Consider the following 27,503-nt stretch of genomic DNA (forward strand, 5'->3'; position numbering starts at 1 on the left):
AACACTCTGTTTTGAAAAACATTTGCTGAGTTTTTGTTTGTTTAATTTTGCTTCTTGTACTACATAAATAAAAAAGTTTTTTTTTTGCACTTTTGAAAATAATGAGTGCGCAACTGCGCAATTGTGTTGCTTGCGTATAGTGTGGCTGCTACCCTTAGCAGCGGCATTTCTAGATTGGCGGAATCACTTGTGTCGGAGCGCACTAATTTGGGAGTGTGTTTGTTCTTTTGCGCTGTGTTTTAATTGATTGTTACACGGGAAGCTAACACCATCGCGTACAGCATGAATCAGAACGGCGCAGACGAAAATGGCAAGGGGTACGTATAAGCGGTATATGCGCCTGTAGGTTTGTAGCGCGCGCCACTGTTAAATCGAACGTGACCGAGCCCACATTTAATGCATGTTGCAAGCTGTTAACTCTTGCGTTAAGCAATTATTCCTGATAGTGTAGAGTGGCATGTTGTGGTGGCTGAGTGCCTTGTCTATTGTATCGGCGCGTCTGTGGCTGCCCTGGGATTTCAATTTAGAAGGCGCCCGATGTGTGTGTTACTGCAGTGTCGTGATCTCGGGGATGGCGTCAATATTTACAACCTGCCGTGCTTATGAATGCACCTCGCATATTCGCATGCCTTTCGGAACTCAGACGACACGCAAGCAGAACAAATCGCCGCAACTCGAATGAGGCGCTTCGCACCGATCTTGGCGCCGTGAGTGAACGTGCGATGCCTCGTGCGCACGCGCATTGGCGTTGCTATCATTAGTCCTACGCGTTCCATGCCGGCTCCTACCGAAGCTGCGTCGACTATGAATCGGTATTTATTCAGTACATAGCATTACTTTTCTAATAATTTTCGACGCTGGAAGCATTTTTAAGTGTCCTGGCTGACTTCTCGTTTCAGGCGTGCGTTTAAGCGGCTTCGAATTTTTTTCTTGCTTCGAACCGGTTCTGCCGGCTCTTGCGACGGTTTCCCTAAGGAACAATGGAAAGATGTGGCGCCATTTTAATGCAATCTGCGCACGTTGGCACCCTGCTGTTTATCACCCGCTGACGCTGTGATGTCAAAATTAAGACTTCAAGTAATTGGTCAATCGCAACTTCCTTCAAGCGCAGCACACGTAACAGCGCTGACGTGTCGCATCGGCTGGCTATCTTGAGAAGTTGAAGCGCTGCTGAAGATTTCGAGACTTCGCTTTCGAGCTCCGCGACGTTAGTGTGTTTGGGGTGGATGCTTTATGTGCCCAGGCCTGAAACATAAATCGCTTTTGTCTATATGAAAGCGAGTCGAATAAAATGGTTGCTTCGCGGTCTTTTGTGATTCCGCGTTTCCGAGAAAGCTGCGCTTCTGCATTCAAGGTCGCGTTTCTTAGGCTTTGTGTCGATGACGCCTTCCGCGTAGCCGACGCATGCGGCGCGCGAATTCTGGCGAGTAGGAGGCTCGGGTTACGGTTCTCGTTCGAACATCGGCTTTCACGGGAAACTCACCTTAGCGTGGTCTTGCATATGAAAAGGTTGGCAGCAATAATTGGGAGAGGGGGGTGGTGGAGATGGACGGTGTATCGAACCAGTTTTTTTTTTCTTTCGTCCACACGATTTCACTGATTAGCCGGTGGTTTGTGCGTTACTGGTAGGTTTTTTTAAACCGTAGATCATGGTCAAGGCCAGTTCAGCGCCTCCCGCGGCAGTGCCCTTGTGCTACAGTTCAATATATTTTTTATTCCTGTTAACTCTTGTATATGTCTTCGTCACGTTAGCGCGCAAGAGCATAAACCACAGATGAGCATCTCGCACAGGATTGAGGCAGGGCTGAGGAGTCCTAGCGTCTAGTACAATGTGTGTAGGCAAGTAGTCAAGTGCCTGGCACTGTTGATCTCCAAAAAACCCAAGAATAATGAAAAGTGGTCACTGGCTGCTATATTATAGGCTTTGTTTGGTTGCTGTGGTTACCGAATTCTTGAAGGGATTTAGTGTCGCCACGTTTACCTGGATTCCCTTCAGAAGTGCACCACCGTATAGTGCGTTTTTTTTTTTGCTCAGTGGAAACATGAAAGGTATTATAGTTGCATGTTTTCTTCTTTGTAATGATGCATAAGACGTGAGAATACATGGGTCACCATGTGGTATTTGCCTACGACCTCTAAGTAATTCATAATTGATTTTCTTCTTGCTGTTTCTAAGGTTTGTTTAGGTCATAGGAGACATGAAAAAAACTGCAATAGGACGATTGATAGTTCACCGGTTGTCATTCCATCTCTTGAACAGGCTGGCGCAAGTGTTGTAGTTAATTAAAATTATGTATCAGCAATTATATATACATATCTCGTTTTAGAGCGATAGCTTTAAGGGTTTCACTCAGCGGCAGTTGCGTTGTGTCGAGAAACCCTTCCGACCCGCCAGAGTGATGCTGCCTACTGGCCACGGCCATGGTAGCTGTGTAGCGCCTGAAAGAATGCAACCATTAGCCATCCCGTGACAGTTACACAGTGGCATGCGGCAGAGGAAGGCGCAAGCATGAAAAGGACTCTCCAACTTTCGTACTCGATTGTGGGTTCTTGCTGCGTGTAGAAGTGTATTTGGCTCAGGTGTTCATGACAACACAGCATAGCGATGTTTATGTGCTCCTCTCGGAAGATGTTTCAGAGCTGCTTTCAGGTTACCAGTTAATCCTATGGATGTCCAGCATTTTTCCTGTCACACCAACTGGCCCACCATTCAACTTTGTGGGTTTTGTTTCAGGGGTTATTACAGGTCACGGTCCCGGTCTCCAGTTGACTATGACAGGGAACGTGATTCAAGCCGTAACCGCAGGAGGTCAGATTCACGTCCAGAAAGGAGGTCTCGTGCACCATCAGACCGACGTGTGTATGTTGCCAATGTGCCTTTCGATAGCAAGTGGACAGACATCAAGGACCTGTTCCGGGATAAAGGTGTGTGCTGCAGTTTGTTGAAGGATGCTCCTAAAGCTGCATGTGTTAAAATAATTTTAGAGAAAGGGATCATCATTGCCTTAAATTAGCTGCATTAAAGTGGCATCTTAATGCTTGGCCAAATAGTTGGCTCATGGTTTTCTCTGGAGGAATGTTGCATTGCTAACTAAACCAGTAATATAAACCAGTAATATTCAAAACTCATTGTGCAGATAGGACAGCCCCTTCCCCCCATCCGCCAACCTTTTCAAGAGCGACGCATGAACCTACTCCACCTCTGCCTTGGTATAATGCATACAGGGGGCAAGGGGGGGGGGGGGGGGGGGAGGCATTTGGAACGGGGAATTTAAGACTGGGCAATCATGTCAGGGGCTTCTGAACTCTGGGCTTTTTGACGTCGGGTACTTTTGTGCGCCAACCTGTAGGATGCCCGGGTTCAGGGTCCGATGTACACTACACTATCGCTCGTCATTGGCGCCGGCGGCCACCGATCATAGTTATCCTTTATGCTGCTGCCTTTTTTTGTGCATGTATCGATGTTGCGGGCCCCAGCTTAAAATCAGCAGGTATACACACTGATAAATTTTCAAAATGGCTGCGACCAGGAGTGGTGGGAAGCTAGCCAATAAAAAGTGCTGGGTTTGGCATCAGGCAACCACTTGCAAGGCTGTGTCATGTTTTTGTTTTGGCGTTTTTCTTGGCTTTGAAGCGACACTCATGGTTCTGTTCTGGTACAAACGATAGCCCAAAAACTGCTCTTTGACACGAGACCAGAGAGAATGCATTGTCTGCTGGTTTTGGAATTGTCGAGTCTCTGCTATCAAAGTGGAAGAGAACCTCTCGAATCTGAATTGAAAAATTGATTTTTTCACGATTTTTCGGCTCTATAGATCTGGGTTTCTCATTAAGTCTGCAGTGAAGCTCCGCCCTCATTCAGGACTGCCACACACAATTCTTCCACAAAAGAAAAAATTGCCCGTTGTGAAAGCGTTTCTGGTTACATAACCAAGAAGCTTATCCCGAGGCAAAAATATAAGCTTAAGAATTTTGATGCCTCTGGCTTGTTTCACATAGTAAAACATTAAAAAAGGTGATTTTGTTCACTGTTGTGTTTGGTCAGTTGAGTAATACAAGACACGCTGGCCCTTTGTTACCAACTTTTTTTTTTTCTAGTTGTATCCTACTATAGTTAAGTGGGCCAAACGTTTCTTAAAGTGACTGTTTAGCCAATGATAGGTTGATTGCTAACAGGCTTGGTCCTTTCCTTTCTTTTACAGTTGGGGATGTGTCGTATGTCGAGCTGTTTGAAGATGAGAACGGCAAATTTCGCGGCTGTGGGTGAGTATTTAGGAGGAGATGCTTTTTGTTGTTTCTGGCTGACGAGTCTTCATTGTGGACAAGTTATTGAGCTTGGAAGGCCTTTGAATGTGATAGTGTTAGGCTCGTTTCACATGCTGCGGATTTCACCATCCGACATAGCGAAGTCGTTCGGTTTGTGGCTGAAGAGGGTCGCTGGTCATGGCGCAGACAGCTTGCAAATAATTTCTGTTCAGTTGCAATTCATTCACTGCGGCGGTGTGTTCGCTGTGTGACTGACCAATAGGGAGCATCTTCTTCTTGGCTCCCCGTCAGGCTGAAGTTGGCTTGGCTTTTGCCAGCTATAACTGTCTTGACAGCCATGTCCACTCTGGATGCATAGCAAGGAGCATATCTTTTATTTCTTTGAGGTGGTAATACTCCCCGAGGATTACAAGGTGCATGCCTTCAGGATCGAAAGAACCTTTCCATGGCCAAAAATGAGCTGAGGACTGAGCCCGAGCTGAGCGTTATATTAACGCCTTGGTGGCCGACGCTATTTTTGCGTCTCAGCGGTTTCATTCAGCGCACCAGCGTACTTTTAGAGTGATTCAGAACGGTTTAATAAAAGCATACGAAATGTTACCTTGTGTATGAAAGTGCCACCACTACACAACATAAACACACTCATGTTGCTCTAACACTCCCCGGCACCTCAGCCCTTCCGAGTGGCAGTGCTGGTGCGATTGGAACAGTGATTATCCATCAGTTATCTGCACTCCCTTGAGTGCAAATTGTCCAGCTGAAAGTGAAAAAGAAAAAACTTGCAGGACCCTTAAGCTTTGCCTTTAAGAGCAGAACACGATAGGATTATCCCGCCGCCGCTGCTATCAGCAGCTGCAATTGGCAGCCACGCACAGGGAGGGGGGGTGCTGTTTCACAGCTTATTGACAGCCGGCATCGGCCACCGTGCGCGGGGAGGGGGTGCAGATCCTGCGCGTTGGCAGAGCAGCTGTTCAAGGCCAGCACCAAGTGTGATGTGATGAAGTCACGCAGCAAAAATACAACCACGCTGTAGCATCTCGCCTAAATTTATGGTGCCATGCTTTGGTTTCCATTGTAAGTTGACCCCCTCCCACCTACTTTGGATTTTTTCAAATTAAAAAAAAAATAGGTCTACCTACAATCATGTGAATAAGGTACTTTGTCACAGCTGCCGGCGTGCTCAGCTAAACTGCTTGAAATGTAGTGCATTTTGGCAAAAACAAAACTTCTCAGCTTGCCACTGTCGGAAACTGCAGGAGTGCCACGAACTTTGCGACATCAGTAGGCACGGCACAAAGTTTGCACATCCCTTCACGAACTGCGCAATTCAAGACATTGGCCAACATAATCAGCCTAAACTGCTTGAAATGCAGTATAGTTCGGCAAAACAAATATTTCTCACCTTCACAGTGTCAGAAACTGCAGGAATTCCGCGTCGAAGACCAAGAGAGACTCAAAAACACGCAGAGTCTGTGCGCTCTAACAAAGACACTGCACGCCTAGCTTTGTTCTGCCCCGTCGCCTGTGCGTGTGCACACCTACGTTGGTGGCGCCACTAAACGGAGGGCAAATAAGCCCAGCCATGATGCATTTCGTGGGGCCAGTTTTCGCCGACTGTCTGCTCTTTACGAAATTCCTTTCTCTATGGCCCTACCCTTAAAGCGGAGCTTAAGTGTCCTCCTGAGTTTTTATATTTGCTTTTTACTGCAGCCAGCTTTTAATTTTGAGATTCATGCAGGATAGCAGCCTGGGCAGTCTTGTCAGCTGTGTGTAGTGTCCATATTGATTTGAAATTGTCCTGGTGTCTACTGCGGGGCTTGCCTTGTGTGATGTTCAAAATGCCCTCTTCTGCAGGATTGTGGAACTCAAGGACAAAGCCTCCGTGCCAAAGGCCATTGAGGTGCTGCACAGATATGAAATGAAGGGCCGCTTCCTGGTGGTCAAGGAGGTAAAACTGCATTCCGTTCAGAGAGCAAGTTCCTTGGATTCAGTCCCTGCATTGAGCTAGACTGCCCCTCTAGCATTGTGCAGGGGGGGGGGGGGGTGGCAACGTTGAACATCAGGCGTGCACCTCCTGCAGTAGCTGTGTGACCGTTATGGTCACAATGCCGCTGTTTTAAACCTGGTTGGGTGGCTTCATTTTGATGGAGGTGAACTGGCAAATTGCCGCATACTGGTGGAACTGTTTTGCACGTTAGCTTTGTGTGGCTGAAACTAACGCAGAGACGTTCACTATGACATGCCCTTGTAGCTGTTCCTTTGACTTTGGGATGCAGATATCCACGTACGCTGGAAATTGGAAAGTGAGGGGGGGGTGCTCTGCCCTAACTTTCTGTCCTTTTGTTTTTTTTAATTTAAAGGACCATTGATAATGGGCTGATCGATCCCCTGCATGAGAATTCATAAAAACGCATCTCAATGTGTTTTGTATGTTGTTAAATTTGCTGCTACCTTTTATCGAAGTACACATTATATCGAACTTGTCGGCATTTTTTCACAAGTTCGATTGAACATCAAACTTGCAGAATGCCTGGCGTGAAAACCAAGCTTGGTAGGAACCTGCAGTCAATTTTAAGTTTACCGAAAAGAATGGTTGATGCAGTCGCATTCTTCTAACATTTTTAACCGTGTGGTTTTTTCTACACAGAATGTTATATCCACATTTGCATAAAGTTCACCCATTATCATCATGTCAGATTAGTGAAGAGTGAAAAATGAAGTAATTCAGAAATACAGTAAGGTCACTCCAAAAAGAATTTATCAAGGAACACGATGCAACAAACTACATGAAAATCTCTGAAGCCTTTGTTGTGCTATTCTTTTTGCAAGCAGGGCTGTCTGGTAAAAAAAAAAAAAAAAGAGCAGAGATTGCGGCCAGTTTTTTTGATACCTATGCTCAGAAAAACGTTTTTTTAAACTTCCCTCTGTGGTGTTCTTGGTAAAAATTTATTGGCGTATAATTAACCAATAAGCTAGTTTATTTATTACAATGCGCAGTGTATTTAATTAGCTTGCATATATATATATATATAGCCATGCATCCAATGCCGCACTCACGTTTTTCGCCATTTGTTCTATATTGTAACCAGGGCTTGGATCATTGGACAGCTACAACGATAAAAACGAAATTCAATTTACTGAAAAAAAAAAGACAAGGGAGTGACAACAGCTAACTAATAAAAAGAATGAGATTTTATTTCCACCAGTTTTTATCCTTTTTTTTTCCTCAATGCTTACTGACAAGTTCTGATGAGAGTTCATAGCACTTGAAGAAATCTTTTTATTTTAAAACACTCAAAATGGTAGTCTTTTTGCGGTAGCAAAAAGAGTTAAAGGGCTTAGAGATACCAAATGTAGTGTTTTAAAAAAATTTTGTCCTCGTGTCTTCTCTTAAACAGCACAATTACAACGTTTTTTTTTTTTTTGCTTTCTTGTCGCTTTATTTTTCAGGATTTTGATGTGGAACGTGACCGCTATGGTCGTCCAATTCCCCGTGGTCGATCGGGTGGCGATAGGTCTATGATGGATGACCGGGGCGGCCGTGATGTTGACAGGGATGGCTATGGTCGTGGCGGCGGTGGTGGCGTTGGATTCAACACGTATGGCTTGAGCCCCCAGTTCCTTGACTCCCTTGGAATTGTCGGACCCCTCTCAAACAGAGTGTTTGTGGCCAACGTAAGTATTTCATGCTTGGATTGTCTCTGCTTGTAGTTTGGCAAGGTATGCATCTCCGTAATTCTTTCTTGCGCTTGGAAAGTGGCTACGCTTGATGCTTGTGTTCGGCAGAGAGACTTGCTTGAAAGAGCCACATTGGATATCTGACCTCGAGCAGGTCTTACCTCAGATCCGGCCATGCGCTGGCAACGAAAGTGCGGTGATAGCGCAAGAAGAAGGATTGGTAAACACTCCGAAGGCAACCTTGGTGGGCAGGATATGCATTGTCACATTCTTCAATTTCCCTACCTGTGCACCCTCGCTGTCCCTTTCCCTTTTGTGGTCACTGATCTAGATCTGGCAGTAGTGTGCCTCCTGCTGTGCATTTCTTTTCTCTGCTTTTCTTTTTCTTTTTTTAGTATGCATCACACCACTGGAAGTGTGCATGCGAACAAAGATGCACTGCATGTGGCACACTTAGCGTGTCCTCATAAGCAGCAAACATTCCAGTCAGCTTGGGCTCGAAGTTGGATTGGCAAGGACTTACACTCACGGCCATGGCTCAGCTTTGCCCAATGCACATGCATTCTACTTACCGTAGACCTATTTTCCTTATTTTTAGTCTAATCCTAATGATACTGTATCAACTTGCTCAGTTTCTTTTATCGATTTCAAGTATGAAATTGCTTTTTAAATTAGTTTGCTGGTTCCTAAGATAACTAATTTTAATTATTAATTTATTAATACCTCGGTACGGAAAAAATGGCTCAATAAAAAATAATTTTTAACCCATGGCTACATAGTTTTGTTAGTAAAGAGTGAAATAATCACAGCAGTTTTTTCATTTTACGCTCATTAGTAATTTTATTACAGCACTTAGAATAGCAGCATTCAAAGTGTGAATATCATGCATAGATAAACATTGCAAAATTATAAATTCTTGAAGCGTGATTGAACAATTGTACTTCGATTATTGCACACATTGTGCCTTCAGCTTCCCCTAGCAAACAATATGACATGTCTATCTGTCCTAGACGTTCAGATATTGACGTACTGAGATAGCCAGGTGTCCAAAATTTTCATGGTGTTAAATCGCCTGCTCCTGCACAAATTGAGCCCACACAGTGATCTCAATTTAATATTATGGTCAAAATACAAATTTCCTAGAGGAGAAAACTGGTAGAGTTGAAGAATATAGGTATAGGCTCCAAAAATGTCATTTTTTAAATATTGATTTTTGGGTCATTTTTTGGTCCCAGAGACCAGTGTCCCCCCTTAATGTGAAAGCTTTACTAAGGTATATTGGTGGGGATCGTGTCCGCAAATTGTGTCTGCAGCTTTTATGGGCAATTCAGAGGAGGTAGCATCAAACGAGTGGTTGTAATCAAAAGAGGATGATGTGAGGATGCTGCCCGAAAAAAAAAATTTTGAAATTGGATGAATAGTTAATTAATTAGAGCCAAAAATTTCGAAAAAATGGGTGGAGCTAGAGCAAAAGTGGTGCCAAATTTAAAAATGGCGGAAGTGTGGGACCACGTGACAGGAACTGTGGGCAGAACCAATGCGTGCCGCCAAATTTGAAAGTGAAATGAATACAGAGATGAGACTGAAAATGTGCAGTTAATCGACATCTAATCAGTTAATGATTATAGAAAGCGTCAAGAGTGAATAATGTGAAATAAGGTGAATTAATAAGATTTATATGTGAATTAATGGTACATTAAGGTGAAATAAAAGTGAATCAATAATGAATTATTGGAAAATAAAGGTGAATTAAATGTAAGTTAATGTGATTTAATTGTGAATTAATGGTACATTAAAATAAATATGGGTGATATAAAGCGAAATAAAACTGAAATGATTGTAAATTGTGAATTAAACTGAATTCTGAATAAAGCTGTTAAATAAGGAACCATTTAATTTGCTTGGCGGAAAATTTGAAAACTCGAAATGGTTGCCGGGATGAAAAGAGGGTATATAATCAGAGTTAATTAATAACCAATTAATCAAGTGAACGAGAAAACAACCATGGCGCCAAATTTTAAAGGTGACCAGTGTCAAGGAAGCGTCAACGCTTTCGCATTCTTCCAATGCGGGTAGCCGCAGTGAGCTCTAATTTTATTCTAATGCGCACGCCTTTTTCCAGAAAAAAATTGCCTAAAAATGACTTACGTGTTGAAATTTTTTTGACAAATATTTTTGACAAACGCATGCAATTTCTACTTTATATATCGAACGTGTTTGGCCATGAAACTGATATGTCGAACTCCCCAGTGCAGTGGCGCTCCAGCTGCGCCAATTGCGCCATTCTTATACATTTACATTCTCCTGCGCCATTCTGCTCCAAAAGCGGAAAATTGATCAATATGCCCCCTAGCTGCGCCAAAAAGACGACACGGTCGCGGGAAAGTAGCTATTTTTGGAACCTTTCAAGTTTTCAGTTGGCAACCTACTAAAACGTTTCCGCAGTTGGCAACGCAGTGCGCTGGCGGTCCGTGGTAGAATTTAGCAGCTACTACCTGTTCATTCGCGCAACTAGAGTTCACTTTAACGCAAACGAACACGTGAAACGAGGCAGCGACCTTCAAGTGCGACCTTCAGCATCGGAATGCCGCGCTTCTGCTACTGTGACTGCGGACGTGGTTTATGTGACATCGTTCATTTATCAGTTCTTCGTAGGATCAGTGATGAGGAACAAGCATAAGTAATTTTCTGCACTTGTGGGATAAAAGTGGCGTTTGTGCGCAGGCGTGGTTTATCATTCTTTGTTTGGGCAGTTTGTTAGCACTCTTTGGAGTTTCATTAACGTGTAGCTTCATTAACATTAGCACTCTTTGGAGTTCATTAAAGTGAAATACATTTACGCCATTTAAGCTGTTCAGGTTAGAGTTGTGTAATCATACAGTAAGAAATTGCAGTGCGAGAATCGGATTGTAGTTCTGACGGAGCAGCGTGGTTTCAACAGGTTGGAAATTCTCCGGCGATTCGCGCTGCACGTTCTCGCGTTCGCTCAAACGCTTGCATGTGAAACAGGTTTTACGCGGACATATTGAGCTTTCAGAACACGCATTTTGCCACCACCGAATGTCTTTACATGCACAATCAGACGAGTATAGTGGGAACCTTGTTTAATGACCAAGGGAATCGCCTTGGGCACATTCACATTTGCGCGCTTTCGCCGCTCAGGAGTTAACCATTCGCGTTTTCGAAGTTTGCACTTTAACATGCGCTTGCGTATATACAATTCTCGTTAAGATTCTCTGTCGCATACAGGAGCAATTTCAAGCACTCCAGACATACTTCCGCAGGGATGATTTACCTGGATGGCACTTGGAAGCTCAAAACCTGCACGACAAGCTTTCTTCGGCGTTTGCAGACAAAACCCTGTATGCAGAGGTGCTGTTTTTAAAGAACTGTGCAGGCCTTTTCTTGGGTTTCCAGAAGTTATTTCAAAGTGAAGAACCACTTTTGCACGTGCTTCACTTGGAGATGATGTCGTTAGTGAAGCAAATCCTCAGTCGGTTTTTGCGACGTGAAGCCTACATCAACAAAAGTGCAGATGACTTGAAGGCTCTCAATGAAACCCGAAGTTGGTGTGGACACCGAGCAAGCTATGGTGGTGTGGGATGCAAGTCAAAGAAAGTGATTGCGTCTTGGTGCACGGGCATTCTACATGGCTTGCTCGAAGGACCTAACGCAGAAATTGCCTCTGAACAACAAAGTTCTTCAAAGTGCAAATATTCTTGGACTTGAGCTTGGCAGGGTAGATTCCGAAGTGCGTTCTTCATGAATGCTCGCCTGCGAACTTCCACAAGTCATCCAAAGTACTCAAGTGTCTGGATTAGTAGAGTGGCATATGCTCAAATGTGACTTGGCTAACAACATTCACCTTGCAGAAGGCCGTATAGATGATCGTTGGGCAAAGCTGTTTCAACAAAAGGGGGTGGCTGGTGAAATTAAGTATTCATTTCTTTCAAAGCTGGTAAAAGCGTTATCTCTACCCCACGGCAATGCTCACTGTGAGCGTGGCTTCAGTCAAAACAAACGAATGCTTGAAAGTCGAGCTTCACTATCCATCGAGAGCATCAATGGCTTATTAAGAAGATATGGTAGCGATGCCACGAAGGTGCCTTTGTAGCACAGCTTCTTCAAAGCGTAAAAGGAGCACGAGCCAGGTACGCAGAACGAATTCAGAGCAGAGCAGCAGACCTAAAAAGAATGACACCTGAGAATTCAGCGGGTGACGGAGATGACTGTGATGTGAAACGGTCACGGAAGCAACTCGAAGAAAAGGTTGCATTGTGTCGATCAACCCTGAAGAGGGCCGAAGAAGTCATCTCTTTTGGGTTGAAGAACAAAAGCTTGGAGCAGGTCCAACGAGGTCAAGCTTTGTTGGAACAAGGAAATTCCAGCCTTGCTGATTCACTTTGCAAGCTCGATGAGTTCGTAAACAATTCCAAGAAGCGTTAAGATAGTGCCGGCATAAAAAAATGGTTATAGTAAACGTATTTTTTGGACTCTAGTACACTTGACTGAACACGCCTGCAGGACAGTGCCAGTAATAATAAAATGTTTTTGTCACTATTTTTTTTGTGAATACCTTTGTTTTTTCTTAGCTACACATGGCTGAACCTGATCTCGTTAATTACAACCGCTTCTGGGTGACTCCTTTATTCTGTTCGTGCTGCTCTGGGGTTGCTCCAGAATTATTGTTATGATACAAAGGTGTTCCAGAATGGCTATTTGTCTGCTCCAAAGATTGCTCCAAAACTTGAAATGGCTGGACCACCGCTGCCAGTGGCAAACTGTGCCTGTTCGGATGGCAGGCTTCGCCGCACTGCACAAGTGACTGTCAGTGATGCGGCAAGCGTTCACGCCAAGGTTTGCACTCGCCACCAGCGGCGTGTAGCCTTGCAGTCCGGCAGTCAGCACGCGTTCACGCCTCTGGCGTGCCTCGACAGTGCAATGGAAGCAGCAGTGCAGGTGGTTGTAAACTTGCAGTAACAATCCTGCGCTCACGTCGGCTGCCTCGGAGGTGGTGAAAACGGCGATAGCTTTTGCTTTGACCATCTGCTTCCCATGAGACACGGCTGTGTTGCGGGGAAGCCACTGTAGCCGGCACTTAATCTGCGTTTGCGGTGCAGTGCGGGGAAGCCAACATAACGCGCTCGGTTTCTTGCGGACTTCATAATAGCTGCGAGCTCTTTCGAAACGCCAGCAAAATCTGGAAGAACGTCTGTTTCTCTAGTAAGGATCGCCAGAATTGCTGTCCCTTCATTGACTAAATTGCGTCGCTGTTGCACGCGTTTCTGATGAAATTTTATATTACGAATTTCGTCTATAGCGAATTATTTTGACTTTTTACTTCGCTATAACGCGGTTTCACTGTAAAACACCTTAGTTGTCACTGCTGTTTCAAGGTTTGTTGAACCCCCCATATAATGAACATGACAGTCATGTGGTGTTTTTTTATGTTCCAAGTTTGCAGTAAATGGATTGACAAAATCAAGCGTTGCAACGCAGGCTTCCTTATGGCGCACTTTTTGTCGTGCGAGTAGTCTTAGGTCCACCGAAATTTTGGCACTCGCTTTCGAGCCGCTGGCTGTTTCTCTCTCGCTTACAAAACACCAGCACATGCATCAGGATGGAACTCAGTCGACATTCTCAAGCTTGCATGTCCTTAGAATCTACCTTTCGTCGCCTTGACGCCGACCGGCCAGCCGATTTGGCCTAGCATGAGTCAAATGATTGATTTTCTGTTATACGGCACATCGCATCTGGCAGAATTTGAGCTTACTATGTCCGAGAGTATGTGCAGTGTATGGGTTGTTCAACTAAACTTCGTATCACATTTCACAACAATATCTCCTCATGCAGCGTATTATAAAACATAGAATAGGTTCGAACTGTTTTTTTTTTTTTCATTGCTCTGCTCACATTGCGGCGGCCAAGCCCAACTTCCTTTTTCTTGTCCAGCACCACGTGCCATGGCCTGCGAGCCGAGCACGGCACAAGGGGCGCTACAAATCGAAGACCCGTCACATGCGACTCTGTGCCAATAATGAAAATTTTAATGGTGTAGCACATCTTTACATCACACTCAAACTTTTCTAGAATTGTTTGCCAACCTAAGAGATATAGAAACTAAAATCTACATGCTCCAGAATGTTTCAATAGCAACGTTTTTTTTGCTCCAAAGTGCTCCAAATTCGAAATTTTAATGCTTCATACTGTTCCAAAGAGCTCCAGATTAAAAATTTAGTGCTGCAAAAGCTGTTCCAAATTATATTTTACTAGTGGCATCACTGAACACACCATGATGGTAATCGAGCGAAGCATCTTGGCGTATTGCCAAGGCAGTGCTTTGTGGACGCTGATGCTGAAGTCATTGCAACTTTTTTTTTTTACCTTGAAAAACAGGTGCATTTTACAATCGAGGGTTAATGATAAGAAAAGAGTAAATACGGTATGTGTACCAGTTTGTGCGGCTCCTGGCTGGTTTGATCGGTAGCGGCACTGTCTGTTGTGGCATTGTCTGCAGTGACATATTTTCATTATCAAACTTTTCTATAGTACCCTTTGGTTTCCAGGTAGGTTCGAGTGGGGCAGTAGATGTGGCCCTCTTTTTAAGACTTTTGCTTTCATCCTATTTCAAAACAACAAGATGAATTTATCTTCTCTGCTTGCAGCTTGACTACAAGGTGACTGCAAAGAAGCTGCAAGAGGTGTTCCGAATTGCTGGCCGAGTTGCAAATGTTGACCTCCGGACAGACAAGGAAGGGAACAGCAAAGGCCATGGAATTGTGGAATTTGAGCATCCCATTGAAGCTGTCCAAGCCATCTGTATCCTCTTTTTGCCCAGCCTGGCATGCTTTTCTTGTAATTCTTCTCTTGGATGAAAGAGCTAGGTCTACAGTGTCAGTGTTGTGTTCCTTGACTGTATATTGCAGCAATGTTGAATGGCCAGAAGTTGTACAACAGGGCAATGAGTGTCCGCATGGATAAGTACAATGAAGATCTTGACGGGGGCCTTCCAGCCAAGCTTCCGAGTATGTTTATGTTTTGTTTATTGCCATCAGATACCTTGCACTTTTTGCCTGTGATGGGCTGTTGCTGATATGTGCCATTTTGAGTGTGCATAATCAGTGATAACTTGTTGCTGATAAGGTAAAGTTTACAAGTTAGAGTATAAGTTGACTATAGCCAACTTATTTGCCAATAGAATGGTGTTTACTGATATCCTTATTTTTTTTTCTGGTTGGTAGTCTCTTGGCAGGTAATTGTTCCTGTTGTGTTAGCTTTTCTTTCCCCATAATGTAGTGTATTTTTGGTTTTGAATAATGCATAAGGCATTAATAAATATGAAATTTGCCGACTGTAAAATCCAGTCATTGCCCACCCCCCACTTTAGGCAAAATACCGATTATGTCAAAACCACCGAATCATCACCCGCCCCCTAGGTCGCCATTACTTTTTAATGGGATATGCAGTGCCAGTGGTACAAACACAAGCGTTTTCCCACACCGATTACTGGACAACCCCAGCATAGCCATGCCATACCCAGTAGTAGTTGTGTGCAACAGGTAGCGATTCCTTTCGAAAGGGTCCTGCGGTCACCTTTGGGTACAGGCTAATTGTAGTCATGACTTCGAATTGTGGTCTTCTGGAGCTGCCCTCGTGTGACACAAACAGTGGATTTTTTGCGGACAGGGAAACATAGTTTTATGAGTCATGTGGATAACATCCCCTGATTAAAGTTGAGTGTATCTCTGGTCAAGCCAGGCTAGGTGCAAACAAAAAGAAATGCATATTTTCTAGCTTTTTGAAATTTTTTTAGTTGGTCCCCGAGACATGGCCCAGCCCACTTTTTCTATGGATTTCAGGTTGTGAGGTGGGTGGGTGATGAGACGGGATATTACGGTATGCCCAGTACCTAACTTATACTTGAATTTTTTTCCTCCATGCGGTTTCTGTTTCAGCGGACAAAAGACTGTTGCGACGCAGTCAGTGAGCATGAGATTATGTGAGGCATAGAGAAACTGCGGTATAATAGCTGTTTCCTCACTTGCTACCATTCCAGCTTCTGGAGCAGTTTAGCGTAAGAGTTTGAATGAATTAAGGGGGGACACCCCACTTAGACATTTTTTTTTTTTATGGACAAGTATACACCAAATTTTTACTGTTAGTGCATTTTCATGCGCCGATTCCAATACTGCAGAAGCTTTTCTCCTGCAGCAGACAGTTTGTTTCAGATATATCTAAGAAAGTATGTCTTTTTCCTGTAGGAATCTGCTGGTAGTTAATAAAACTGGTGCCGCCGCGGTGGTTAAGTGGTTATGACGCTTGGCTGCTGGCCCGAAAGACGTGGGTTCGATCCTGGCCGCGGTAGTCGAATTTCGATGGAGGCAAAATTCTAGAGGCCTGTGTACTGTGCAATGTCAGTGCACGTTAAAGAACTCCACGTGGTCGAAATTTCCGGAGCCCTTCACTACGGTGTCTCTCATAGCCTGAGTCGCTTTGGGACGTTATACCCCCACAAACTAAACTAATAAAACTGTTAACATTGTATACTTTAATCATTTAGCAGCATGCTGCAATAAAAATTATTCTGTTAGCTGCTCTAGATGCAAAGATATCCTCTGTGTAAATAAGCAACTAATCAAATTTTTTTTCTGACTGCCGCTTTTCGTCCCTTTTCAACCAATGCGACCGTTTGAGACTCGTCGCTTTTTGACCAAAACAGTCGCACAGCCTCTGCGACTCGCAAGTGTGAATGAGTCCAAAGACATCGTGCGATTAGAATATTCTGCACTTAGCGCCTGACAACCCTCGCTTGGCCGTGACAGTGGAATGGTGCGAGCAACTCAAATGGCGATAAGCTACGAGCGGTCGGCATTGCCAGCCAACCAAAAGTCGCCATTTTGGTCACATGAGTTTCACACAGTTTTATTCCTTTGTTTACTGCTTCATGGTCGTCAACTGAAATATAGGAATAGTCTGAACCATTCGGCAAGTTATCGGTTGATTTGCACTGTCAAAAGTGCAACGAAGCTTGGGGGGTGTTAATTGCAATGCAGGCCGATTATGGCGAGCAGATTTCTAGACAGGCTTCCCAAGTCGTCTTCCAGATTTGTTAACGTAGCTCCTCGTGTCGAACACGGCAAAGGGCCTGTGACCAGGCAGCAGCTCGACAAACATTGTTGTTCACACTTGGAAGCGCGACCTGCGGGTCGCCTTCTCGTTTAAAGCGAAAACTCTCGGGAACGACGTTTTTCGTGCGCTTTCGAGAGTTTCGTCTGATCTGGCCGATATGAAACGGTTAGACTTAGCGACGGCTACTGCAGGCAGGGAGCAGCTCTGGTTTCCTGGCGCCTCCGCGGTCGGCGTCGTTGCCGAAAGCTTGGCTCATTCGCTGACTGATTCAGTGGTTTGCGATTGTTGGTTTTCGACCAAAACAGCGCACAACCTCTGTGACTCTCAAGTGTGAATAGGCTCATAATTGGAGGGACACTTCTTTTGTGCTTTTTTGGCACGTGTCAGCACCAGAAGTGCTCTTTAGAGCGGTGAAACATTGCTCATCGAGTGCACCCCTTGGAATGTTACGGCGCAAATCTGCCCGTGGTCTTTTGGCCACTTTTCGGCATCCAATAGACTGCGGTTTTCTGGCATCGCAAAGCGTCAGGAAAACATTTTCATGTGGATTCTATCACGGGGGACACCAGCAATGCGATTGCAACTGAGATTAACGGCTAGGGTGTGCTACTCCATGGAATTTGACAGCTTCCGTTCGCTCTGCTGTAAACAGCTGGAGGCATTCGGCACTTGCTTGGTGCCTGCTACTAGGCAGGTCATTGGTAGTAGGTTTGATACTTTGTTGGCCTCTTCCTGTGCCTGCATGAGACTAATTCGTTGGCAGTATTAATTTGACACTGCATGCGAAAAAAGTAGCTGCCGCTCAGCGGCGGCGATGTCACCGCTAGCCACTTCGCTCTAAGTGAGTCAAGCTCTTCGTGTGCTTCGAGTAATGCGGCTTAAAATGCATGCGTTTGGGTCGGGGCTGGAAGAAATTTCGAGTAAAGCGATTTCGTTATAACAGGGGATTACTGTATTTCCGCATGTAAGGCTGTTTCTCACTCTTGCTGGACTGGTATTGGCGGTGTTTGATTGGTTGATCATTTGTTCATATATATCTGCCTCAGGAACTCGCCTGAAAGCATTGAACTAACTTTTTCTCTGAGAGTGGGGGTTATATATCCTTTTTCTTGATTGCTTTATCATTTCATTGTGCAGCCGGCCTTCAAGGTATTGGAAAGGGTCTTGGAGCTGGTGGGAACCCTCTCCAGATGAGTGGTAAGAGCACCGCCTTGCTGGCACTTCATCTGTTTTTTGACTTGCTACAGTGTCACCGTATTTATAGTCTTAAACATGGCTACCGTGAACAAAGGTACTCTGCTGCACCTGTAGCTTTAACGCACTTTGCAAACAAAAGAGAATAAAGGCCAACTCTCATTCATCTATGGCACTGCATAGATTAGCCACATAGGTTACCACTAGTTCTTGATGGAAGTGAAATGCTCCAGTGCTCATTTACTTTGCACATAAAATTCCAGCCGTAATCTCAAGGAGGTTGTCTTTGTAATGAATGTCTGCTATCGTGATCAATTTTTGTGACCAATCTGTGTTTATTTTGCAGCTGCTCAAATGGCCCAGATGAACATGACAGGCCCAGTTGGTGGCATGCCCATGGGCGGTGGTGGTGTGAACCCAGTGGCAGCCGGCATGGGCCTTGGCGGTCTGGGTGGTGTCGGCGGAGTCGGAGCCATGGGCCTGGGTGGTGCTGGTGGCCTTGGGGGTGCAGGCGCTGGGGGTCTCGGTGCTGCAGGCGCCGGCCTTGGTGGCATGGGGTCAGCAGGGGGCCTGGGTGGCCTCTCGGAGCGCTCGATGCTGGGCTCGGGCAGCCTCATGGGAGGTGCCATGGCTTCACCCACGAGTCTCATGGGTGGCCTCTCTGGGGGCCTGGGTGGTGGATCTTCTGGTCTGGGCGCCGGCAATGGCGGGGGGCTGGATTATGACCGGCATCTTGGTGGTGGTGATGCTGGCTATAGGAGTCCCCGTTCGTCGGACGCCATCCTCGTTCAGAACGTGAGTGGTCATTGTGTGCATATTTAGTCCTGTTGCCGAAATGGCCTTGTGCCAGCTTGCACTGACTGTCATTTGGACGTCAAATAATGATTGGCATTTCATGGCACAAGGTCTAAACATGTTCTTTTCTAGTGCTCACAGAATTCAGACTGCATTTATGTTGCGTCTAGTGCAGAAGAAACTTCGCAACATGTATGGTCCATCAACATCAATGCCAGAAGTGGCAGAAATTGCTTTAGTTTCAAATGCTTATCCTCCTAGCAATAATGCATTGTGGGGAAGCCATGGTGGTGACTGACCGTCGCAGTGTCTTTGGTTTTCATGCCGTATTCCCAAGACTCATGCCGCTCGTGTGTAAGCATGTCATGATTTTGAGTGCTTTGCCTCCTTGCCCTTATAGGCACTCCGAAGAAACGCAGGTGGCGTCATTTTTTAACGCTGCTGTTGTGTCGTTTTGGATGCTTTACACTTACGCACCTAGGCACTGCAGAGAAGCCACCACTGTGGGTGGCAGCTGCTGCTTTCCAGCGTGTCACGTCCCCCCCAGATTCAACCCGCTCGTTTGTCAAAATTTTAGACATAGTTGCCAGGAAATCATGGTAGCCAGGAACATATTAGCGAGAAGAATAACAGTGCAGTTCAGTGGGAGTTTTATTGGCTAAGATTTTGAGCGCAGTGACGGGAACATATCAGCAAGTTTTTACTGTGCCTGAAACATATATGTCATTGCTCTCTTGTAGGATAGAAATTTTCTGTTGTTACAGTTAAACCTCGATGTAACGAACTTCAATATAACAAAATCCCCGGTACAACGAAGTATTCCAGTTTTTATAACTTCACGTTGTAGGACACCATGTATTTTTAACCTCAATATAACGAAGTGGATTTTTGCACACCTTCAGTGCAACGAAATTTTATTGCTGGCTGCAAACGAACCTGCGGAAAATTGTATCGTGGGCACGAGTAGTTGAGCGAAGCGCTCTGCGTGCCGAAGCGCATATCGGAGCACGTCCATAATATGGGTGCTGCACTGCTCTCACATACAGAGCGCATGACAGACATAAATACGACGACGATCATAGTGGTGAGCGCGCCATCGGGAGCAGTACGGGCGAGGCTGGCACGAGCGTCTGCGCAGCTTGGCAGCCTGCCAGGCCAGCCAGCGGCTCTCGCTATCTCGTCTAAAATCGGCGCCGAATGTGACATGACGGGTTGCTTGTGCTCGAAGTCAGTGCGCCGCGTTTGTCACATTTACGGATGCCCAAAGCTTGGTAAAAGGGCTGGAAGGTCAGTGCTGTTGGCACAACCGTCAGCTGTGAAGCCTGTCGCGCGCTTCACACCTGACAACCTCTTCTAACTCAAACGATGTGCATATGTGCAAAAAGACACTCGCACTTGTGGCAGAAAACCAGGAGCGGGGTTGGCCTGATTTCATTTCATTGGCTGGGGGTTTTAGTACTCTCTCCTCGTTCTCGTCGACATGAAGAAAAACAGAAGTGTAAGAGAAATGAGAGAGAGGGAGGGGGCCGACAGCATGGCCCGTCGCGAGGCCACCGTTGACGGCCACGAGGTCGCAGCAGTGACAGCGGCGGAATGCGGCGTCGTATCTGCGGTGTGCTTGGAGCGCTTACAAAAGGATGATGTCAGAAAAACCAAAGCTTGAGGCGAGTGCGTCATTCCCGTCACCCACGAGGTGGTCGGCGCGATGGTTGTGTTGGGGCAGCTCGCAGCATAAGACGCGCGGAACTATTGCTGCTGGTGAAGAAAGGGCAGAAGAGGCATTTTAATTGCAAATAAAGGCTTGTCCTGTGAGTTATCTGCGCCGCGTTTTTGGCAGATTCTTAGCATGCTAGCAGGCAAATTTGGTGTTGGGAAATGTCAAGATTACGAAGTAAACTGCCGATTTTACCGACTTCGTTATATCGAGGTCTAACTGTATTAAAAATTTCATGAAAGGCTACATTTTGAGGAAGTAGCAGTGCAAATGGCATTGACGCTTGACCTGGAACCCTACTAATACAGCTTTGGTCATCTCACTGCAGCTTCCCATGGGCTACAGCTGGCAGAACCTGCGTGACCGATTCAGGGATGTCGGTAAGTTCTGTGATCTGTTAGATGTATTCAAACTTTACTATAGTGGAGGGAGTTTTGCTGGTTAGGTTTAAGTTCAGTAGTTGAATAATTGAATGAAATTTTTGTACTGAACACTCAATATCACTGCTAAATGGGCACTTTTGATTCTGATTTAGTCTGATCTTGAAAGATGAGGACGCAGGTGACGTGCAGTGTTGCTTATGTTCCCACTTGATCTTGATCAATGAGTTGGCGCACAGTGTGCCACGTAGCACTTCATGTGCCTCTAGTTATGCAAGTTTCTCAGATAAATGGGTTTGTAATGAGTAAATCAAGCCTCACTGGATTAAATTTATTTGAAAAATTTATTCTTTTTTAAAGAATACATTTTCTTTTCTCAGCATGTGTGTTGTAGAGGCACCTTCTTGATTCAATTTGAAGTTTGAAAACATTGATCGTGTTTCGTAAAGCTGGATCTGCATTAGCTTCAGTCTTTCCTCAGGATCGAAATTGCCTGTGTGACACCTGAGCAGGTGTGGAATTGAATTTGGTTATGACTGATATCGGTGTAATTTCTTATTGTGCTTTTTATTTCTTAGCCGGTACAGTTGCTCATATACTGTGTGTGAATGTTCAGTACAGATCTAGCACCTAAAAGGACAGGTGAGCTTGTTCTCATTTAACTTATAGTTGTGTTGCTTCAGGTGGTGAACTGCTGCCCGACATTTGCTAGTTTATTAAGTTTGCTAGTTTATTAAGTAGCGCTGTGTGAGGTACAGTTTTCAAACTTCCTTACCCTCCTTATGTCTGTGCAGTTGCACTGCTTGTAGCACAGTGAAGGCTACAAATATTTAGTGGAAGGCAATTGCACACAAAATGACGCTGCTTCAGAGTGGTACTGTAAAGGCCAATCATGCTATGTGCGTCTCGCTGGCTGTGGGCAGGTCTGCTGTTGGGTGAACTTCTCTTCAGCCCATGTGAAGATGCTGTCAGTCATTTTTTATTGCCTCCGTATATACATTCAGGGTTGCGCTGGGGAAGCTGGTTTTTTTTTCAATCTTACAGCTGTGCAAAAATATAACAGGAATAATGATTACATGCATCTCATAGTAGATATACCCTCTACCCAGCGGTTATAACTTGTCAGTAAAATTTCTTTCTGTGAGGAATCTACATTCGGGGCTTTCGTTAACGAAATTAGTCATTGATAGTCATGATAGAAAAACTGTGGACAGGTGAATAAGATGACAGGGAGTAGTTCTGTCCGGGGAAACCTATTTTGATCTGGTGTTCGCACTGCCTGCACCAGAGCTCTCATTGGCATATATATTTGATATATTGAATGGAGCATATGCACCCTCATGAGCTGTGCTTTTGCCAGGCTTGTCTTGTCTCTGCAGTGCTCACAAAAGGTTTATACAAAGAGCCGAGGGCACGAAACAACCAAAGGAACACTGAGGGAGTACTGTGAGTTAGCTCGATATAATCACTTTTGAAGCATATACACCTTATCCAAAATTAGCACATTGTAACTACGCTTGCCTTTTTGGAGATTTGTGTCTGTACCCATAGGAAGGTAGGGGGAGCATCCAAAATTAGTACATTGCAATTACGCTTGCCTTTGCAGAGTTTTTTAGTCCGTACCCATAGGCAGGTAGGGAGAGCACCCTACTTGATGTTGGGGCAGGCCAAGCAATAAAGGCACCTGTTGCAAAATGGACAGGCATTTGAAATAAAAATGGTGCTGGGAATGTCAAGATAACAATGTTTCGACGGAATTTGGAATGTTTTTGTGCCACTGCCTTCTTTTAGCAGATGGAAGAGTCAAAAACTGCTTGATATCCACGCATAGGAGAAACTGGTCATTCTGTCTTGCTCACAGAACTGGTCTCTCCTCCATTCTGCTTTCCTTGGAAGCATCTCTAGCGAGCAGTGACAGGAAGAAGTAGACTTTGACTCAAAGACATGCACTATGCAGAACAGGCAACTGGTGGTCTCTAAGGGAGTGCAGATGCCGAGGGAAGGGAAACTTGGTCAGGGGCCACAGAGGCTCAGTTCAGTAGCTTAGCCATTATCATCAGCGTTAGCTGTGTAATGAGGTCGTAGCCTAGTATGTGGCAGTAAGCAATTCCCAGCACCCCGCAGCCACAAAGCAGGTCCGCAAAATTTGGTAAACTTGAGTTTGAGTGGTGATGCTAGGAATTTCGCTGAGATAGGGTGACCACCCATAGAGTGCTCACCTTGTTCAAGAACCCTCATTGCTAGCTTTTGAGAGTGTAAGGCTGGCAAGCTCTACACAGAGCGGCGCTTGTATGCACACCCACCATGCTGACCTGCCTGAAGCTGGCCTTAAAGACTCTCCATGCTGAGGCAGCGCCTTGGTCTTTTTTTCTTCAAGCCCCTCGCAGCAAGCAGCCAGGTTCGAGGTCCTCCTTTGGTTTTTGATGCAGGGAGCGTGCGGTACACTGACATGAAAGGACGTGGTACCGCAGTTGTGCGCTTCAACTCCGAGCGGGATGCCCAGCGTGCTGTTGGTATCCTTTTTTACGAATACTTTGCTGCTGATCTGGGAATGATTTTAGTTTTCATATTCTTGACCCAAGGCAAGAAAACTGGTTTATCAGGCATGCTTATGCATTTCTGCTGCTATATTTCCATGGTCATGTCGAGACCTCATCCTTGCATTTGCACCTGCGATTCCAATGCAACACATTTTTTCCCCCTCCTTGTGGTCTCAAATTTTAATTGTGTTATTGTGAGGGCATTGCCCACTGTGGCTTCAATGGGAGGTGAGCTAAACCTAGCAACACCAAGTGAGTAGTTACCACACGTTATGCGCTGTATTACCAATGTATTGAACTGTTTCGCGGCAGTCAGCTAAAGCCTATTTCACATGCAAGCGGAAACTCTAGCGAATGCTGCTGCTGTGGCACGAAAACCTATTTTGAGTCGTCGTGGCGGCTTGAGCGGCGAGGTTCGAATAAGCTGAAATCCTGTCCTTGTCTTCTGGTCAGTGTTTTTTTGCACAGTACCCTTGCTTAATCAGGTATAACAGACTCGCCCAACAGCATGCACTCCTGAAAATTTTTTGGTGTGACACACTTTTCAATTCGCTCAGTCGCTTGCATGTGAACCACCCTTAGGGGATGGCATCAGAGTATCGTGCGCTGTCATTTGTTTCCTGGAGGAGAGCCTTACTGGCGGCGGACCGCCGTGCGCTGCCCAAGCCGCAACTCGGAGCTGCCTTCATTTGCTGTGCGTGTTCCATGTGTGGTCGGCTACGGCTCAAATGCCGCAGCAGCTGCGCTCGAAAATCTCATTACCAAGCAGTGTAATCGTCGGCAAATTTTTTGTCCAGTTTATACTACTTCAAATAATTCCTGAATGTTACCCCATGCAAATTTTGTGGGGGAAAAAAGTGTTCAGTATGCAAGTAACAATATCCCCTTCAGGCGCCAACCTGCTGAAAGGAAAAGTCATCTTTTGCATAAATGACAATCATGAGCGTAAACACTGCTACATTTGCTTGCATTTTCTAACTGATCGTTAGACATGAATAAATGTTTTGCTGTCAGAACATATGCTTCAGGGAATTATGTAGTTCATGACTTATAAAGCAGATAAAAGCAGACAAAAGCAGACTTTCTGCGACGACAGGCAGATGAAAATTCGGTATTTCGAGCTCCGAACGTGCCTTTTAGATGTGCATCCTTCACGTCGGCACCGTTGTGTAATTAACGTGTTTGGAAGTTAGGGCCAGTGGTTGCTTACTCATCAGCAATGCTTCAAGTCCGGCTGCATCGAAGGGGTCTCGTGTGATCTGAGCACAGGCGGAATGGGGGGAGAGATGGCACCTTGCGGCCTGTTTTACGCATGGTATTTACAAAAATGAGAAGTCATTTTGAAAGGTCGCTGCTTGTTAACTTTGTCAGAGACCTGAAACAAACTCTCCCTGCGCTCTACCAATGCGCTGATAGTTATTTTGTAGCCTTGGAGCTGAGCGGCCAGCTCTGAACTGACCATGGTGTGAGGGCGCGGGCTCACCTTTTTCATCCCTCCTTGTGTAGTGCTGCCACTTAGTATCTTTCTCCGTCACGGGTTTCATAGAAAATGTTATGATTCTTGCTAAAACAGCAGTGAAATTTTCAGAACGAGAAAAAAAAAAGTTCTGGACTGCCACTGAAAATGGTTCTACAATCTAGCACAGGTGGTCTCGGATCCCTTCTTGAATATTGGTAGGGGGCCTAAGACCCTCCTTGACCTCCCTGACATTATTCACTGGTCATAGTGCACTGTGTTTGTTGGCAGCGGCTCAGCTAAGTGGCGGTTCTTTGCGACCATCTGCGGGCCTTCATTGCTCAGTCGGCCGCACTTCTTTGGATGTGCTTCTCCAACGGCTATTTTCATGAAAAACGCTTCAGTGCTGGAGCCGTCCAACGTTCTCTTTGTACAAGCCTAGCTTTCAAGGCCCGTAAGCCTATTTCCTACCGTACGTGCACAAAAAAACCGGCGTGTTTTAGGAAGAAAACGCCACTTCGGTATTTTTCGGCAGTAAGGTGCCATCTCCACGTATGTGGACACGCCACTCTGAACGTCCACCGCAGCAATTTTTCATCATCTCTGACGATTAAAATTGGTGTGCCGTTTCTACATTAACCTATGGACATAACCGAGCCCTAAATTGAATCATTCACGATCATTTGTCTAGATCGAATGCAAAAAAGAAAGCTATTTACTCGCTCCGCCAAAGAACGACAGGATGCACGTTTTTTTTTTTTTACCAACGCATTTCACTAGCTGCAAGAGATGACACCACAAACTTGACAGGGAGGGTCAAAATAGTAAAACTGCGGTATTCGGAGGTGAAAATTTGCCTTGCGTACGAAAATATGAGGAGGCTTAAGTCGCGTCCACATATGTGAACCCAGCGCCTGAAGGGGATATAATATTTTCTATTTGCTTGCTGTATGGAAAGTTTGAAAACCTATTTAATTTAAATATTTCTCACAATTTGAGAGATTTCTTGTTAGCAGGTTTTTGTGTGTGTGTATTAGCCACTGTGGAATTAATTATTCTGAAAGTTGAGCTAAAGCAGTCCTTTGGAAACTGTATCCTTGGCTTTTGCTATATAATTAATGCAGAATAGTTAATCTAATGTGATGTTAATGTGATTGTTTGGTGTGCTGTTTTGTTGGCCTTGACTGCACCTTGCTCTAGATATGATGAATGGCATCCGCATCGAGAACCGCCAGATCGACGTATGCCTCTACTGAGCATCGTGGTTGCGTCCTTTGTCATCGTCAGAACCCCTGGTTTCCTCCTGTCTTCCTTTCCATGGGCTCCTGTCTTTTTTTTTTTTTTTCCTGTGTCCTTCCACTGTCAACTGGGCGTCCACATCCTGTGTGCCGTCATCCTTCCACATAAATCTTCTGCTCACGGATGGCTCCATCTCCTCCATTCCACAGCTGTCCTCCATTGAAACGAGATGGCTGGTTCCAGTGCTGGGCGTGCGATTGGCAGTACATCCGGCCACACATGCTGTGAGGGGGAATGGCTCCGTCTTCCTTTTATCTACACATCTCTTGTTTGTACTCCGAGCACGTCATCATTTTCAATCAAGGGCGCGAAAGTATGGAACTCATTTCTGGTTTTAGACCTGTCATTTTTTTTGTTGTTAACATCGTCACAGCGGTCTTTATAAAGTAGAAAACTCGGCTTATGGTATGCTTGTTAAATTTCATTTTTTTTTCCCCTTCTAGTGGTCTCGTATTCCAGTTATTTGAGTAATGAACACTGAGTTTGCCGCAGATAAATGAGAAGGAAATGTCTGGTGGCTCATAAATCTACAAGTCTCGTGTGACAATGCACTGCTACATCAATGAAATCGTCCATTGTGCACTTTTTTTTTCCCCTCCATAGATGGCATACATGGGGCATTCTTTCTATTATTTTTTCTTTCCCACACAAGTCCCGTAGTGCAGCAATTGCTAAAGAGAGTCCCATAGTTGCTGTAAAATTTTATCCTTGTCGTGATCCTTTTTTCTTTTCTTCCTTTTGTTTAGCATCAGGGCTGCAGTGTTGAAGGAAGCATCCTCATTTGTACATTTACATGGGCACCAGGCTGCAGCATTGGTCAGGGGAGCCTCTGATTCATGCCACAGCTGTAGCTGTGAATTGCAACCACCTGGCCATTCCTCTTGATTGTGTGGGCTGCAACGCGGGCTCTACAGAATAGCAGCACTTGCCTCTGAACCACGCTTGTTGCTTCTAGAATAAAGCTTCCCTTGTCTCCGTGTGCAACTCTTGTTTCAGACGTGTCTTCCTGTGGTGTGGCGGTGGGGTCCACTGTTCACGACACATCAATCGTT

The 27,503-nt window shown here is 45.2% G+C and overlaps 1 protein-coding gene and 1 pseudogene across 7 annotated transcripts; both read left to right on the plus strand.

The window, feature by feature from the left end:
• Positions 1 to 132: 132 nt before the first annotated feature.
• Positions 133 to 27,435, plus strand: rump (heterogeneous nuclear ribonucleoprotein rumpelstiltskin). 7 transcript variants are annotated; one of them, XR_013313428.1, is made up of 12 exons: positions 133 to 317; positions 2,735 to 2,925; positions 4,203 to 4,263; positions 6,121 to 6,214; positions 7,717 to 7,941; positions 14,610 to 14,763; positions 14,871 to 14,969; positions 18,211 to 18,270; positions 18,614 to 20,370; positions 20,448 to 21,156; positions 23,534 to 23,669; positions 26,353 to 27,435. XR_013313428.1 is itself a non-coding variant. In XM_077659553.1 (12 exons), exons 1-12 carry the CDS (start codon positions 283 to 285, stop codon positions 26,406 to 26,408), a joined length of 1,560 nt encoding a protein of 519 aa, XP_077515679.1. In that variant the 5' UTR covers positions 133 to 282; the 3' UTR covers positions 26,409 to 27,435. The 7 variants fall into 7 exon arrangements, 2 of the variants coding, with proteins under 2 accessions (XP_077515679.1, XP_077515678.1); XR_013313429.1 differs by having other exon boundaries at positions 23,586 to 23,669; XR_013313425.1 differs by having other exon boundaries at positions 18,614 to 19,062; positions 21,105 to 22,711; positions 22,790 to 23,669.
• Positions 11,498 to 12,390, plus strand: LOC144122838 (uncharacterized; annotated as a pseudogene).
• Positions 27,436 to 27,503: the final 68 nt, after the last annotated feature.

This window comes from Amblyomma americanum, chromosome 3, assembly GCF_052857255.1.
Source record: "Amblyomma americanum isolate KBUSLIRL-KWMA chromosome 3, ASM5285725v1, whole genome shotgun sequence".
Taxonomy (NCBI): domain Eukaryota; kingdom Metazoa; phylum Arthropoda; class Arachnida; order Ixodida; family Ixodidae; genus Amblyomma; species Amblyomma americanum.